We start from the raw sequence: 13,042 nt of genomic DNA, 5'->3' as shown, positions 1-13,042 counted from the left end.
GTAGCTGCAACTTTAGCATTACAACTTGAAAAATAAAGTGTTATGAAACAATTTTACCACTAGAGGGGGGTATAGACAAAACATTGTTTTCGTATCCGCTCACCTGTCATACTGTCCTCTGCTTGATGTGACATCCTTTCTGTTTCCTCTGCAAACAGCGGAAATCCAGAGCCGAGTACGTTTTTTTCCTCTCATCTTTATTGTCATGTTAATCAATTACATTGTATATAAACAGGAAATGCAGTTACAAAACAAGATCTGCCAAAACATGAAAAAAAATAAAACTGTTATATTTACACAGTTACAATTAAACACCAGAGTTTAACAGGAGGGATCTGAAGGTGAAAGATGCTGCTTTCAGAGCGTGGTCTTGATTTCCTCCATTTTCTGAGTTCACCTTTTAAAGAAAAATGAACAGAAATCACAGAAAAGCTGCACAGTGTTAATCGTCAGTTCTCTATTTTCACTAAGCTGCAAAAAATAAGTGTACGGGTGAATCAAGAAGATCGTATTGTGGGAAAATAAAATGGATCTCTTCAGGCTTTTAAATAATGGAGCTCAGATGTGGATTAGCTGTGAGACTTATAGTTCTTGAAGAGGAACATGAGGCTGTTTTGGTAATATAAAGGTAAAACCTTTAGACCGAGCATCATCTCGCAGCCTGGCTGGAGTTGCATTTGGAAATTAAAGTTACTAGAGAACAGGAAGGAGCCGGAAGGCGGGTCGTTTTGGCTAATGTCATTAAAATAAGAATAAAACTCAACTGGTCACAACTCATAAAAGCACAGAAAACAAATGGTATCAGTGCAGTTTTACAAGACACACACGTCACCTCAACTTTTCAAAGAGAACTTCAATGTCACCAACCGTCTTCACTACAACCACAAAAGCTGCCCTGAAACAAATATATATATATATTTATATTTATTAAAAAAGGCAAATCAATAGGAAAATATTTTCCACATTTTTATGAGATTGTTGTAATCAGCCTCAACAAACCCGGAGTGAGACTGAAGACGTGTTTATACTTCCTACTCAGCAGCAACCTGAAGTGCTCAGTTTAAATTTTTAGTCCATTTCATTCCAGCTGCTGTTTGTAATCTGGTGATTTTTGATGAAACATTTTTTTGCCTTATGTTCAAAAATTTGATCTGAACTCACATGACGCTCAATGTTACAGTCACTAAAAATAGGGGGGGGGGGGAAAAAGCATCATCATAATAAACTTTGCTTTTTACAACAGGAAACCTTACATACGACATCATTTACAGTTTTTATCCATAACTTATTAGTAGAAATAAATTACAAACATATACAATTAACTGATGATTCAGGAAGGGAAAAAACACCAAACATTTTTCTAAAGGATAAAATTAAAACACAATGATTAGAGTTGGAAGAGTAGGCAGCTCAGTTCGCTGTATTCACAGATCTCAGACATGTTTGTTCTCCAACTCAGAAATATATCCATTAGTGCTTATCAGCATCCTTCATATTAAAGGCAGGATGGCACTTATATAGAAAATGTTACAAAATACACACACAGTGGTCTTGGCTGTGTGAGGTCACTGAGGCGACGTTCAGAAATGTCCTATCTGTGGAAAATGGGGAGCTTTCTGCCTGAAAGCTCCTGCTGCAGACTGAAACCCACCGCCTCAAATAATAGCACAATAATTGACCAAATGTGAACAACTACTAACGGTATTTCGCAGCACAGCACACGTATTTGCTCCTATTTCACTGGATATTCATTACAGATGGAGACAGGACATCCGGTGATGGATGAACCAGTGAGCCCGTTGAGTTAAAACCCCTGCAGAGAGTTGGGGGATTTTTTTTTTTGTCAGTGCCAATTCGTCAGGCAATAATATACAATTCCTTCTAAATTTTTCCTGAATATTCCTTATTATAAAAAAAAAATAAATAAAAGTTCTGAAAGTTTCACTACAGAGCGTCATGCTCTAATCCACAATGTTCTGGTAAAATTCTCATTTAATTTGTTTACAAAGTGATGAAAGCTTCATAAAGTCATTTCTGTTAGTGGAATCGTCTGCAGTGATTACCACTGATAGTGACTCACTGAGTAATTTGATTTATTGCTCAAGAAAGAAATTTAAATTATTGTTTGACGCATTTATCCTGAAATCCTTCCTATTCTAGAAGCTCTACTACGGCGTTCTCCACATTTACTGCCCCCCTGGAAAAGATGTGTAAAAAAGGTTAAATCAAATACATCTTGTATTTCACTGGGTTGATCTCAGGTGAAAATTTAGAAAAGTCCAATCTTCATTTAATACATTCATAAAGGGGGAGAAAAATCACTCATAAAAAACAAAAAACAAAATCAGGGTTCCTGAGCAGTCTGGGGGGGGGGAAGCAAATTTTCTTCTATAATTTGAATCCGTAAAATGTTTTGATTTTCCAGGCTTTTTTCTTTCTTTGTTTGTTTTTAAAGGACACAAATCTATTAATGTTTGATTATTTTCATTGATTTCTACATGAGTATCGAGCTTTATCGTTCTCTTGCCCCATCTAATTGTAATTTTAATATCCGACTCATCGGTTTAGTTTAGTTAGGGTAGTTTTATACCTAGTCTGAATGCAAAATAATTAAAATATAAGTAAAAATATAATTTCACAACTTGTGTAGATTTTAAATTCAGCTTAAACTGGAGATTTTGCAAACCAAGTTTGCCAACTGTGCTCCACGCTACAATCAACAATCAAAAATTAATTTCACCAATGTGGCATCACGATTTAGACTTTTATTCAAGATATTAATGGTTAATATTTTGCACTTTTAAGTCCAGAATGGCATAAAAACAGATATACATCACTGAGGATCTTGACTTCCTCCATCTCTGGGGTGTAAAGATGGCAGAATGACTCATTTCTCTCAGCTACTCTTCAAAATGGTAAATGCAAGCCATTCAAGAAAGGGAAATGCACATTTCTGTTCTTCAAGTCGGGAAGTGATTACATGAAAATCAGTGCTCGACTAAACCTGCCCATATCCAGAGTCAGAGTAAAAATAAAGCTTAAAACATCTGAGAGTGAGACACAACGAGGCTCATCATTAGAGAAACGCAGCGAAGACAGAGAGGACCTTAGCACGTTTTTTAAAAGGCTTTAAATAACCTGTGGAGAGCGGGCGCTGTATGTACATTTTTGATTCAAGTCATCTGTAGATTTTCAGCAAAGTGATCAACACTGTCAGCAAAGCGGGAGCTAGCGACCTGTTCTGAGGTAGCAGGCGGATTTTAGCTGAGGACATTTGGCAGAGAACACGTTAACCTCTGCAGTGACAAGGTCAAACCATAAGGGGGCGCTACTGATTTATCTACTCCGTGGGTAAAAGCAACATAAAAAAAATCTACAGCATGAATATAAAGCATAAACTAGATGAATTAAGTGATATATTTCTGATGTTACTGAAGATATTTTACAGTTTCTGCTCCCAGTGGCCGTGTGAGGATCTGTTTAAAAAGGTGGCGCTCATCCCCAGCTACATTTTAAGATGAAACTCTGGTTGGGATGTTAAGGCATTTGATTAACAGGACTTATATTCTTTATGAGGCGAAGCACACAAGCTTTAATGCCAAACCTGCAGCTGAGGGGAAGAAGCTTCCTCCAGCGAGGTCAGAGGAGGTCCGGTTTCATGTCCAGCACAGATCTCCGCCTCCGTCTCTTAAGCGATGCTGGATCCAGGCCACCAGGTCCAAACAGAGCACAGTTCTACATCTCCTTCTCCTTCTTGGCCTCCCGGGTGCTGCTCTTTAAAAAGTCGCTCCTGAGCAGCCGGCAGAAGAGGATGATGTTCATGACGGTCATGATGGCCATGCCCACGCTGCCCAGCGTGTAGGCCAGCAGGGGAATCTTGTCTCTGTTGAGCACCAGCCAGCGGGTCATCCAAGCCAGCGTGTTGATGCGGAAAACCACGTACGTCCCCAGGTTGACAATGCTGTTGACGCGGTAGAGCGTGCTCGCCGCCATGCTGGCCATGCGCAGGATCTGCCGGAGGTGGAGGAACACCGAGTTGATCTCCACCAGCAAGGCCACCACCGAGAAGCCCACGTAGCGACACGACACCACGGAGAGGCCGAAGCAGGTGATGACCTACGGAGAGACACACGGACAGGCGGGGAGGAAGTCAAAGGTCCTGTTGGTAAAAGGCTTTGCTTTTCTAACGTTACTTTCACAAGCTACGAAATTTGGACTGAAGCACTGAAAAAAAGGAGACAATCATCTGAAGCTTCGTATATACATTAAGAACAAACACCGAACACAAAAAGTCATATTAAACTGATAAGTTAGCATTTTTACGGATGAATAAAAGCCTTCAAGCCTTGTTAAATGATGAATTAACTGTGATCAAGCTTTCAATCACTCCTCAACATGCTGAAGTTGGAAATGTTGGCTGCTTCATGGAAACCTTGGAAAAGAGACTCCTCTCTCACACACATTGTAACACCATCTTTGCTCCTAATATAAATAATTGAAGATCCCGTAAAGCAGGAAAGCCAGGAAACCGTTTGAGACTCTTTTACTTAATTGCTGCTTCTGTGTTACATATTTAGAAAACTGTAAAAAATTGCAAATTTTTTAACAAAAAAAAGAAAAAAAGCCAGTCTTGCAGAGAATCTACACTTTGCTCTTTGGATTGTAAAGGTTGCTGACCACTGACATGCACTGTAATCATATAAAATGATTGCGTATGTAAAGCCTGAGCCAAACTAGATAAGAACCTTAGAAAATGCTCAAAAAACGATTTTAAAAATAGTCCTGTAATGGGGAGGAAGGCAGTAAAGAGAGGACAATTATTTACCTTTAGGCCTGAATACAAACACAAAATAAGCACAAATTAAAGTCTTATAAAGAAGACGTTCAAATAAGAAATAGCTTGTTGTATGTCTGAACTGACTCTGGAAGATTAAACCAACAAACATGAATGGATGGCGTGCATTTCGAAGAAAAATGTATTCTGATTTCTGATTAGGTTGCAATCTATGACCCTGTGATATGATCCCGACGGAGGAGCTGACTGCTTGTTACAGTTATGTGTTGAAATCCATTGTGATTCCTCTGAAACAGGGGTGTCAAAGTCAAATGGACGGAGGGCCAAATAAAAAATTTAGCTACAAGCCGAGGGCCGGACTGATCGAATGTTCATTGAAATTTTTTTAAATGACGCATATAGTCTAGTGAACCTAATTGAACCTACTGAAAACCTAACAAATATATTCCAATATGATCAGATAAATAAAGCAATATTTTCTTATGGCTCTGTCAGTAATCTTTAATTTTCAACAGACACAACTGAAATATTTTTAAAATATAATTGGATTGAAATACAATAAAATAAAGTGCAAAAATCTATTAATCAAAAACAACACTTTCATCAAGGAGAAGTAACATGCAGTGAAAACAAATATTAAACTCAGTGTCCACCTTCCTTTTTGCCATTTTTGATGGGTATCTGAAAGTTAATTTTACAGTTATGCTGACGACTGCTGTGCTAATAACCCTTCTAGACTGGACGTGTCGGCGGCGACACATCTAAATTTGCAGTACCGTAATTCCGCCACACGTAGCGCTAAGTGGAAAAATTCCAACGGTTTCTGAAAGGGGAGACGTTGCACATTCCAGCAAGTATCGGGTTAATACGGTAACTTCGCAGCTGCAGCTGCAGAAAGTGTAATTAATCCGGGGGGCACTCATTTAATAGACGGTATATTTCGGCAATAACTTGGTGGATATTGAAAGTTCCGGTTGTTATGGATACATGGGTAAGTACATCATCTCACAGAACATTTAAAGAACTACTTACAGTTCAAATAAGGAAGATATTTTTTTTCAGACGGGGTGCCGGCTTGCTGCGGTCTGCGGGCCGGTTCTAATAATAAATCAAGATCATCCCAGGGGCCGTAAAAAATCTTCTCGCGGGCCGGATGTGGCCCGCGGGCCTTGACTCTGACATATGTGCTCTGAAAGGTCAAAGCTCCTGCCACTCCTTTCTGCTGAACTGTGCTTACGAAAGTCTGTGATGTAACGGACGGACTACCGCCACCAGGTGGCGCCGACGCCTTGTAAACGGACGACTCCACATTTTCCCCCCATTGTCGCCTCAATGCTGAAAAGTTGGGACAGAAACGGATTATTGACCAAGTCTGAGAGCACACCGTTACCCGACACCCTGACAGCAGCTCAAATTCAGCTCAAAATCTACATGACAGCGGTGTGTTTACATGGAAACACGGGTCGGCCAGCTGGCTCGCCACGGGGTGCGGGGCAGCTTCACTCAGTGAGCACACGGCTGCGGTGTGCTTCAAGACATCCTAACCACCGTATGAGGGACGTTTACAGCACGGATAAAAGCAGCAATTCAGAGCTGTCACTGCAGAGTGCAGGATGTGACACACAGGACGAACTTTACCATGAGCTGAAAGAGCCACTTGTGTAATGCCTGCGTGCCCGCCGTGACGTTACATGGCGCATGTTGATTGTTAAGCAACAGGACATGTGAGGAGCAGTAAACATCATCCCATACTGCACGTTACATTACGGTTCAGAGGTTTGCAATTAAGCTGCGTGCCGTCTTCCCTGCATAAACCTTAAACATCTTGAGGGGGGGAAATGTTAATTTACCTGCGGAGAAAATGCTGTAGAGATATAGTCACATCAATGCAAGACATACAATACCCAGTAAAAATGATCACAATCCTTAAACTTTTTAAAACTTTGCCATATACAAACACAAACCTTCATTTTATTTGAATTGTATGCTGCAAAACACACACAAGGTAAATTTGAACGACGAGGAAGCACGTGTTCGCATTTACAAAGTGCGCAAATAAACTGTGGCATCATTTAAGTTTTATAGCATCATCCTGAATTGTAAACATCTCTTCTATCTGGAAAGGGAACATAGCAAAAATATGGACAAGAGGAAACAAATTGTGGAACAGTGCCAAATAGAAAGAATATTTGCTGCCATGATGGGGGCTCAGAAAGTATTTCAAAGATTTTCTCCGGCTAACAGCCTAAATTATGTGTGTGGTGGAGAACTAACACCGTATATCGCCCTACCCACATCATCATCCCACATGGAAGAGATGTCAGGGAGGAAGAAGTTCATCTTCCAGCAAGACAAATCAAAGATCTGACAAAAATTCAATAAAAACTCTGTGGAAACTGAAATATTGATTATCAGACACATCCAATGGTGCTGGACCAACCAGGGGAGGAGCTCCAGCAGCGGCGGGTCCAGGATGAGAGGCAGAATACGACTACAGGGATTCAAGCCTTCATCACGTCTGATCAGAGCTGGAGAAAGCGGTCCCTCTCCTGTCGAGTATGGTGTATGTTGGATAAATCCCACAGAGGTTTATGTTTAAAATGTGAAACAAATACAGAAAGTTAAGGGCATAAATAATTTTGCAGAGCAATGTATTATATGACAGTAGCATCTGCATTTGTACCAAAATACCAAGAAAAAAAATATAGACTCGTTTGACTTTTCCTTACACTTCAAACTCTCGAAGTTAAACGACATACCGTCAGCAGTCAGAGAGCTGCAACCACTCAATGAAATGAAATCTGCTATGCAACTTATGCACAGATGTCGGCTTTCTGCTTTTTCAAAAATAAGTGGAACCACACTGCTGGTCAGTCAGTATCTTGTGACATTCCTCTGTGGGAGAACCAGCGGCGCTCTGAAGCAGAATCTGAGCTTCAGGCCAGGATGTCCTGTTATCAGAGCAAGTATAGTCATGTGTTGACCCAGTGACCAAACAAATCACCATTGACCACAGAAATATGTTTATCATTTGAGTATTGCATAGTATCTGCTTTGAAAGAGCAGGGTTGATACAGAAAGGTGTGGAAAATGTTTAGTTTTAAAAAATGTAATGGAATTGGTAAAAAAAAATACAGATATGAAGGTCCTACAATGAAGCGGCTAACTAAGGGCAGAGTGCGCCACTTTAAAAAAAAATTAAAGCTGCAAGCAGCCTCGTGCGGCCCTCGCAGCAAGCGCTGCTCCGGCTCACTGGCCACCGCGGAGTTCCAGCCGCCGCGGAAGCTCTCGCACCGTTTCCAGAGCCGCAGCGGGAGCCGTCGCAAACCTTCCCCGCCCGATCGCCCGCCAGAAGACACACGTGAATGCGTTCGGCAGCGCTCCCCGACGACTCACAAAAAATCTGGTGCAGATCGGTCCATTTACGGCGGAGATATAGCTGATGGATTCACTTAGGGGGCGCAGTGGAGTCAAATTACATTTTAAAACATTTGAGCTCTTTAAAGGTTACCACATTCATGTGTGGAGTAACAGTGACACCAAGAGGCCTTAAAGGGAATTACACATATTTTTTTCTAAACAGTGAACTTAAATCAAAATTAACAGAAAACCTGTTGAATTTAGAACATGGCTCCAAGAGACTTTTATGTTCGTCCTGAAAGAATACACATATGTACCAAGTTTCGTAATTCTAGGTTAAAGTATGGCTTGGGGCTGATCATTTAAAATTTTCTAGTGGGCGCCATAAATACATTAGGCCACGCCCACCAAATTTTATTATGGATTTCTTTCAGGGGGTGGATAAGGATCCATCCTAGTGAGTTTGGAGAAGTTTGGCTCAAAACTGTGGAATTCAGAGCCAAAATTATGACAGCGGCGTTAGAGGTCACTTCGCCACGCCAGGCTTTGTGGTTAAACACAGCATCCAAGTAACGATAGAAATAGAAGTATTTTTCAAAGTTCAACCTCAATTTTTGTGTAATTTACGTTCATTTTAGTCTCTTATTTTGAGATAAAAGAAAAGCACTTTCATCTCAGCTGAAAAAAGTTCTTCCAGTGTTTTAAAAATTATTTTATCCCTTAAAGATTTACTTTTGTTTACTATTCATTGTCACACCTATGTTTCAGATGATCAATTCAATTTTAATATGAGGCAAGCATAACCGATGGAATACAAAATGCAATTTCAAATGTGGATTTTATTCATTAAGGGGAAAAACGTCTGTCCAATCCAGCCAATGAAAGTTAGGCAAATAATAAGAGAAACTGAAAATGTGTAATTTTTTTTTCTCAACAGTTGTGATTTATCGTGGGAAAACACTTGAACAACTCCAAACATAGAGATGCAAATGAAACGATAACATCCAACCCAACCAGCAGCAGGTTACTATGGCAACAGGCAATAAACAATGAATTTATTTTTTTTCCCAGCACCGTAAATACACAAACATCATCACACAGTGAGGAAAACATGTCTCAGCTCATCGGTTAAGACTCCCGTTTATGAAAGGCTGACCTCAGAGACCAAACCCAGCACACCGACAATAAAAACATCATGTGAGGGAGGGCTGCGAGTCCGGTTATGAAAACAACACATCCACGTGCGGTCAGGACCGAAGCAAAGGTGAAGATCACACAACTAAACCTCAAGAGATTTCACTCCGCTCCGCTCATTTGCAAATGGAGGCCAAATCTCCAAGCACAAAACCCAACCGGATCCAACGTCTCCTCTGCTCTACGCCGATAAAACAAGACTGAACACGAGACTGCAAAGGTCAAACAAACTCTTCTACAATCCAGAGATAGGACGATTTGATAACACGCTGAGTTGGTATATAATGTAGTTGATATGGATCAAAGCTGTTCGGGAGCAGGGTAATAAATAATGCACTTCCCATGGCTTCTTAAAAAGGCTACATAACATGTTTTCCTCCTATTTGGTGTTATCTTTATGTAGCTTTATTGCCGTTTTTACTGTGGATATTGTACAATTCAACAAATGCCAATAAACATTGATAAAGTGGCCCACAGAGATAAAAGACCCTTAACTTAAGTAATACGACACTTTTTCAAGGTCTGTACACAAGGAGAACCATAAACCTTCACCTGGAGAAAAACTACGAGGAAACGTCCCTAAAACCTGATCCTGCTGCGTTCTCGGCGAGTCCACCATTGTGGGGACAAAAATAGAGATGTCAGCGCTGGTGTCAGCACCGTGCGCTGAAGGGGGCTCACAGTAATCCCCCCAGCGAGCCGCTGGATCCGTCATGATGGGATTGATTCAGCATTAGATGGATTTGGCAGCATGAAGCTCTGCTGAACACGACTTTCACACAAAAGCCTCGTAACATAAGTAAACTTGGCAAACACAAGGTAGAGAATAACTGGGAAGTTCAAAGAAAATGATGTGTGGGTTTTAAAACCCTTTTTTATAAAAGAAAATCTGAAAAGTGTGGCATGCGCTTGTATTCAGCCCCACTTGAGGTTTTAGATCCACATTTTAACGCAGCTTTATTGGTTCGCTTTGCAGATTACAGGCGGATATTTTATCGCTTCTTCTTTTCCAAATAGCTCAAGCTCAGATTAAATTGAGAGGTTGATCAAAAATTCTCAAAATGACTTAGATCTGGACTTTGACTGGGCCGTTCTAACAATTAAATATGCTTGGATTTATTCATGTATTCTGCCACAGATTTCCCCCCCTGTAATTAGCCCCATTCATCCTTCCTTGCAGAACAGTATCCCCACAGCGTGATGCTGCCACCACCATGCTCCAGCTTGCACATGTGGCGTTCAGGTTGATGTGCCGTGATGCTCCCGTAAACATGGGAAATTACCCACCTTAAATCCAATTCTGCACATTAATTGTAGCATTCGATTTTTAAAGGCTGTCTATCAAATTGCTAGTCATATGATTATGAATTTTTCATAGTGGAGAAACCCAGATATACATGGTTTATAAACAACATTTCAACAAAAACAATTAACATTTTTGTGTTGCTTATCAGTGTAACATAGTATTTCTTCACAATAAAACTACAAATAAGCCCCTTTTATTCTTCTCCAGAAAAACAAAGCAGCATGTTTGTTCCCTGCATCTTCCTCCCTGTGGGCTCAATTAGTTCTTCCTCTAAACCCTGGTGAGGGACCTCCACTTTCAGGGGGAAAACACCTCACCAGGGACCTCCACTTCCAGGTCCCTGGTGAGGAACTACCTCTATGGAAGTACGGGTGTGGATACCTGTACTTCCCGACAACAAATACCTCTTTGTTTGAATTTTGAATTCCTCAAAAAAACAAACCTACTCTATGCAGCCTCGCTACTGCAGTTGCGTTGGTCTGTGGCTAAAGGTGGACTTTAGCACAGTATCAATAAAGCACGAGCAAGAGTTAAGCTAATCTCCATAAAAGTGGAAAATATTTCAGACAATCTGCAGCCATCCCAACAACGGACATCCGAGTTAATTCACTCCAAGGTTGGATAACGTGAAGCCTAAAGGCACTCAAGGCTCTGCAGGCCTCAGTCGGGTGGTTAGCAGTTAAAGTGCATGACAGTACAAACAGAAGACAGACGGACAAGTATGGCTCGTTTTCAAAGGTCGCTGGGAGAAAACGTCTCTCTGAAAGGAATTTGGCAACATGACTTGCAAAGTTGAATCTAAATGAACCCCATGATGTCTGAAACCTTGGCTGAAATAGAGCTTCTGTATAATTGCTCACAATATGTCAGTCAGACAAACACTAAAAGCATTTAAGCTAAGGTATGGTGGTGGAGGGGTGGTGATTTGGGCTTGTTTTGACCTGGGCACCTTGCACCCATAGGGCCGAGCAAAAACTAATCCCTTTAGCAAAATCTTCTGTAAATAAAACTGGGTCATAAACAAGAAAATGATACAAAACAATAAATTTCCAAGAAAATACCTGAAAAAAAAAAAAAAAAAGATGTGTCGCAACGGCCCCGTCTAAATTCACACCTGAACTTTATCGAAAGGCTGTGACTGGACCTTAAAAGCTCAGAAATCAACATCTGCAAAATAACGTTAACTGTAAAAACCAAAACAATCGAGCCATGGAGTGCATTTAATTTAGTGCGTAGACAACAGAGGCCTAATTATGGTTTCAGGTTGAGACAACCTGCAGTCAAGACTCGGGGCTAAATGCTTCTTGTGGTTGCACCTGTTCAGCCACTTCTTCTCCAGCTGACGAGTCATCATTCTCACATCGGAGTCTGTTGGACACTTTTTACCGCAAGTCAGACAAAATCCCTAATCAATGATGCAAGAGTCACATGTGTGTCCCTTTAACAACCGTACTTGTTCTCTCACTCTTTAACAGTAACAATGATGTCAAAGAATATTTAGGAAGTCAAACCAGCTCCTCTTGTCCCCTTTTGAAAATGTGTGATTTAATGCCGTCAGTGGAGATTTTCAGGTTCGGCGAGAGTCACGAGCCTTTTGTGCGACATGACAAAGGCAAAGGCTGGATGATGTCTTGGATAATAAAAACACAGAGGAACACGCAAAGAAGCTTTCATTCTTTTTTTACCAGTCCTCGTAAGTGGAAAAAAACCACAAAAAAACCCCACATACTGGCTCTTAAAACTGTAACAGGAGCAGAGCTCAGAGGTGTCAGGGTGTGAGCAGACATGTTTCAGACAGGTGGCTGGGTGGAGCTGACGGCTGCCTCTCCCTGGTGCAAACCTATTCAATGGTCATAAAATTCAATGGTGTGTGTGTGTATATATTCAAAAGCCTTGATTTAAAAGCTTTCAGACCTGGCTTTTCTGCTCTTGTGGTTTCAAGTTTTTACCACTGTTGAGGATCTGGAGATTGAAATTTTAAACCCACTTCCTTTCTAAAACAGATCTAGTTCGGACAGATTGGACGGAGAGCTTCTGTGGACATCAATTTTAAAGTCTTGCTTAAGAGTCCCAACTAGATTATGGTCTTGACCGCTCTCACCCCATTCTACTGTAGACGAAGTTTTGTCCCAAGACCAGTCTGCATTTAGCGCCATCAACCTTCCCATCAAATCTAACCAGCTTCCCCTAACCCTGCAGAAGAAAAGCATGTTTCATGCTGGGTATGGTGTGTTAAGAGTAAGCCTGGCGCAATCAATCAACTAATTGCATGCATAAATTAAAATGAGCTTGAGAATTTCCATTTTTAAAGAGCAATTTTGTTTACACCGACTTCATAATCCATGTCATTTATGGCTTCGGTTGCGTTTGGTTATTATTTCCAGTGT

At 40.8% G+C, this 13,042-nt stretch overlaps 1 protein-coding gene across 2 annotated transcripts in view; it reads right to left on the bottom strand.

The window, feature by feature from the left end:
- Positions 1–178: 178 nt before the first annotated feature.
- Positions 179–13,042, bottom strand: part of tlcd2 (TLC domain containing 2) — a 35,696-nt gene continuing 22,832 nt past the window's right edge. Inside the window, exons 4-5 of one of the 2 annotated variants that reach the window (XR_006370933.1) lie at positions 3,605–4,116; positions 179–397 (exon numbers count right to left, since the gene is read on the bottom strand). Coding sequence is in view for 1 of the 2 variants with exons in the window: in XM_044120518.1 (XP_043976453.1) it covers positions 3,736–4,116 (381 nt within the window). In the remaining variant the exon portion in view is untranslated. Of the gene's footprint in view, positions 398–1,108; positions 4,117–13,042 lie in introns of those variants that run through there. The other variant, XM_044120518.1, reaches the window with a different exon arrangement.

Source organism: Gambusia affinis, linkage group LG06 (assembly GCF_019740435.1).
Source record: "Gambusia affinis linkage group LG06, SWU_Gaff_1.0, whole genome shotgun sequence".
Lineage (NCBI taxonomy): Eukaryota > Metazoa > Chordata > Actinopteri > Cyprinodontiformes > Poeciliidae > Gambusia > Gambusia affinis.
This window is presented reverse-complemented; position numbering and strand designations above follow the sequence as displayed.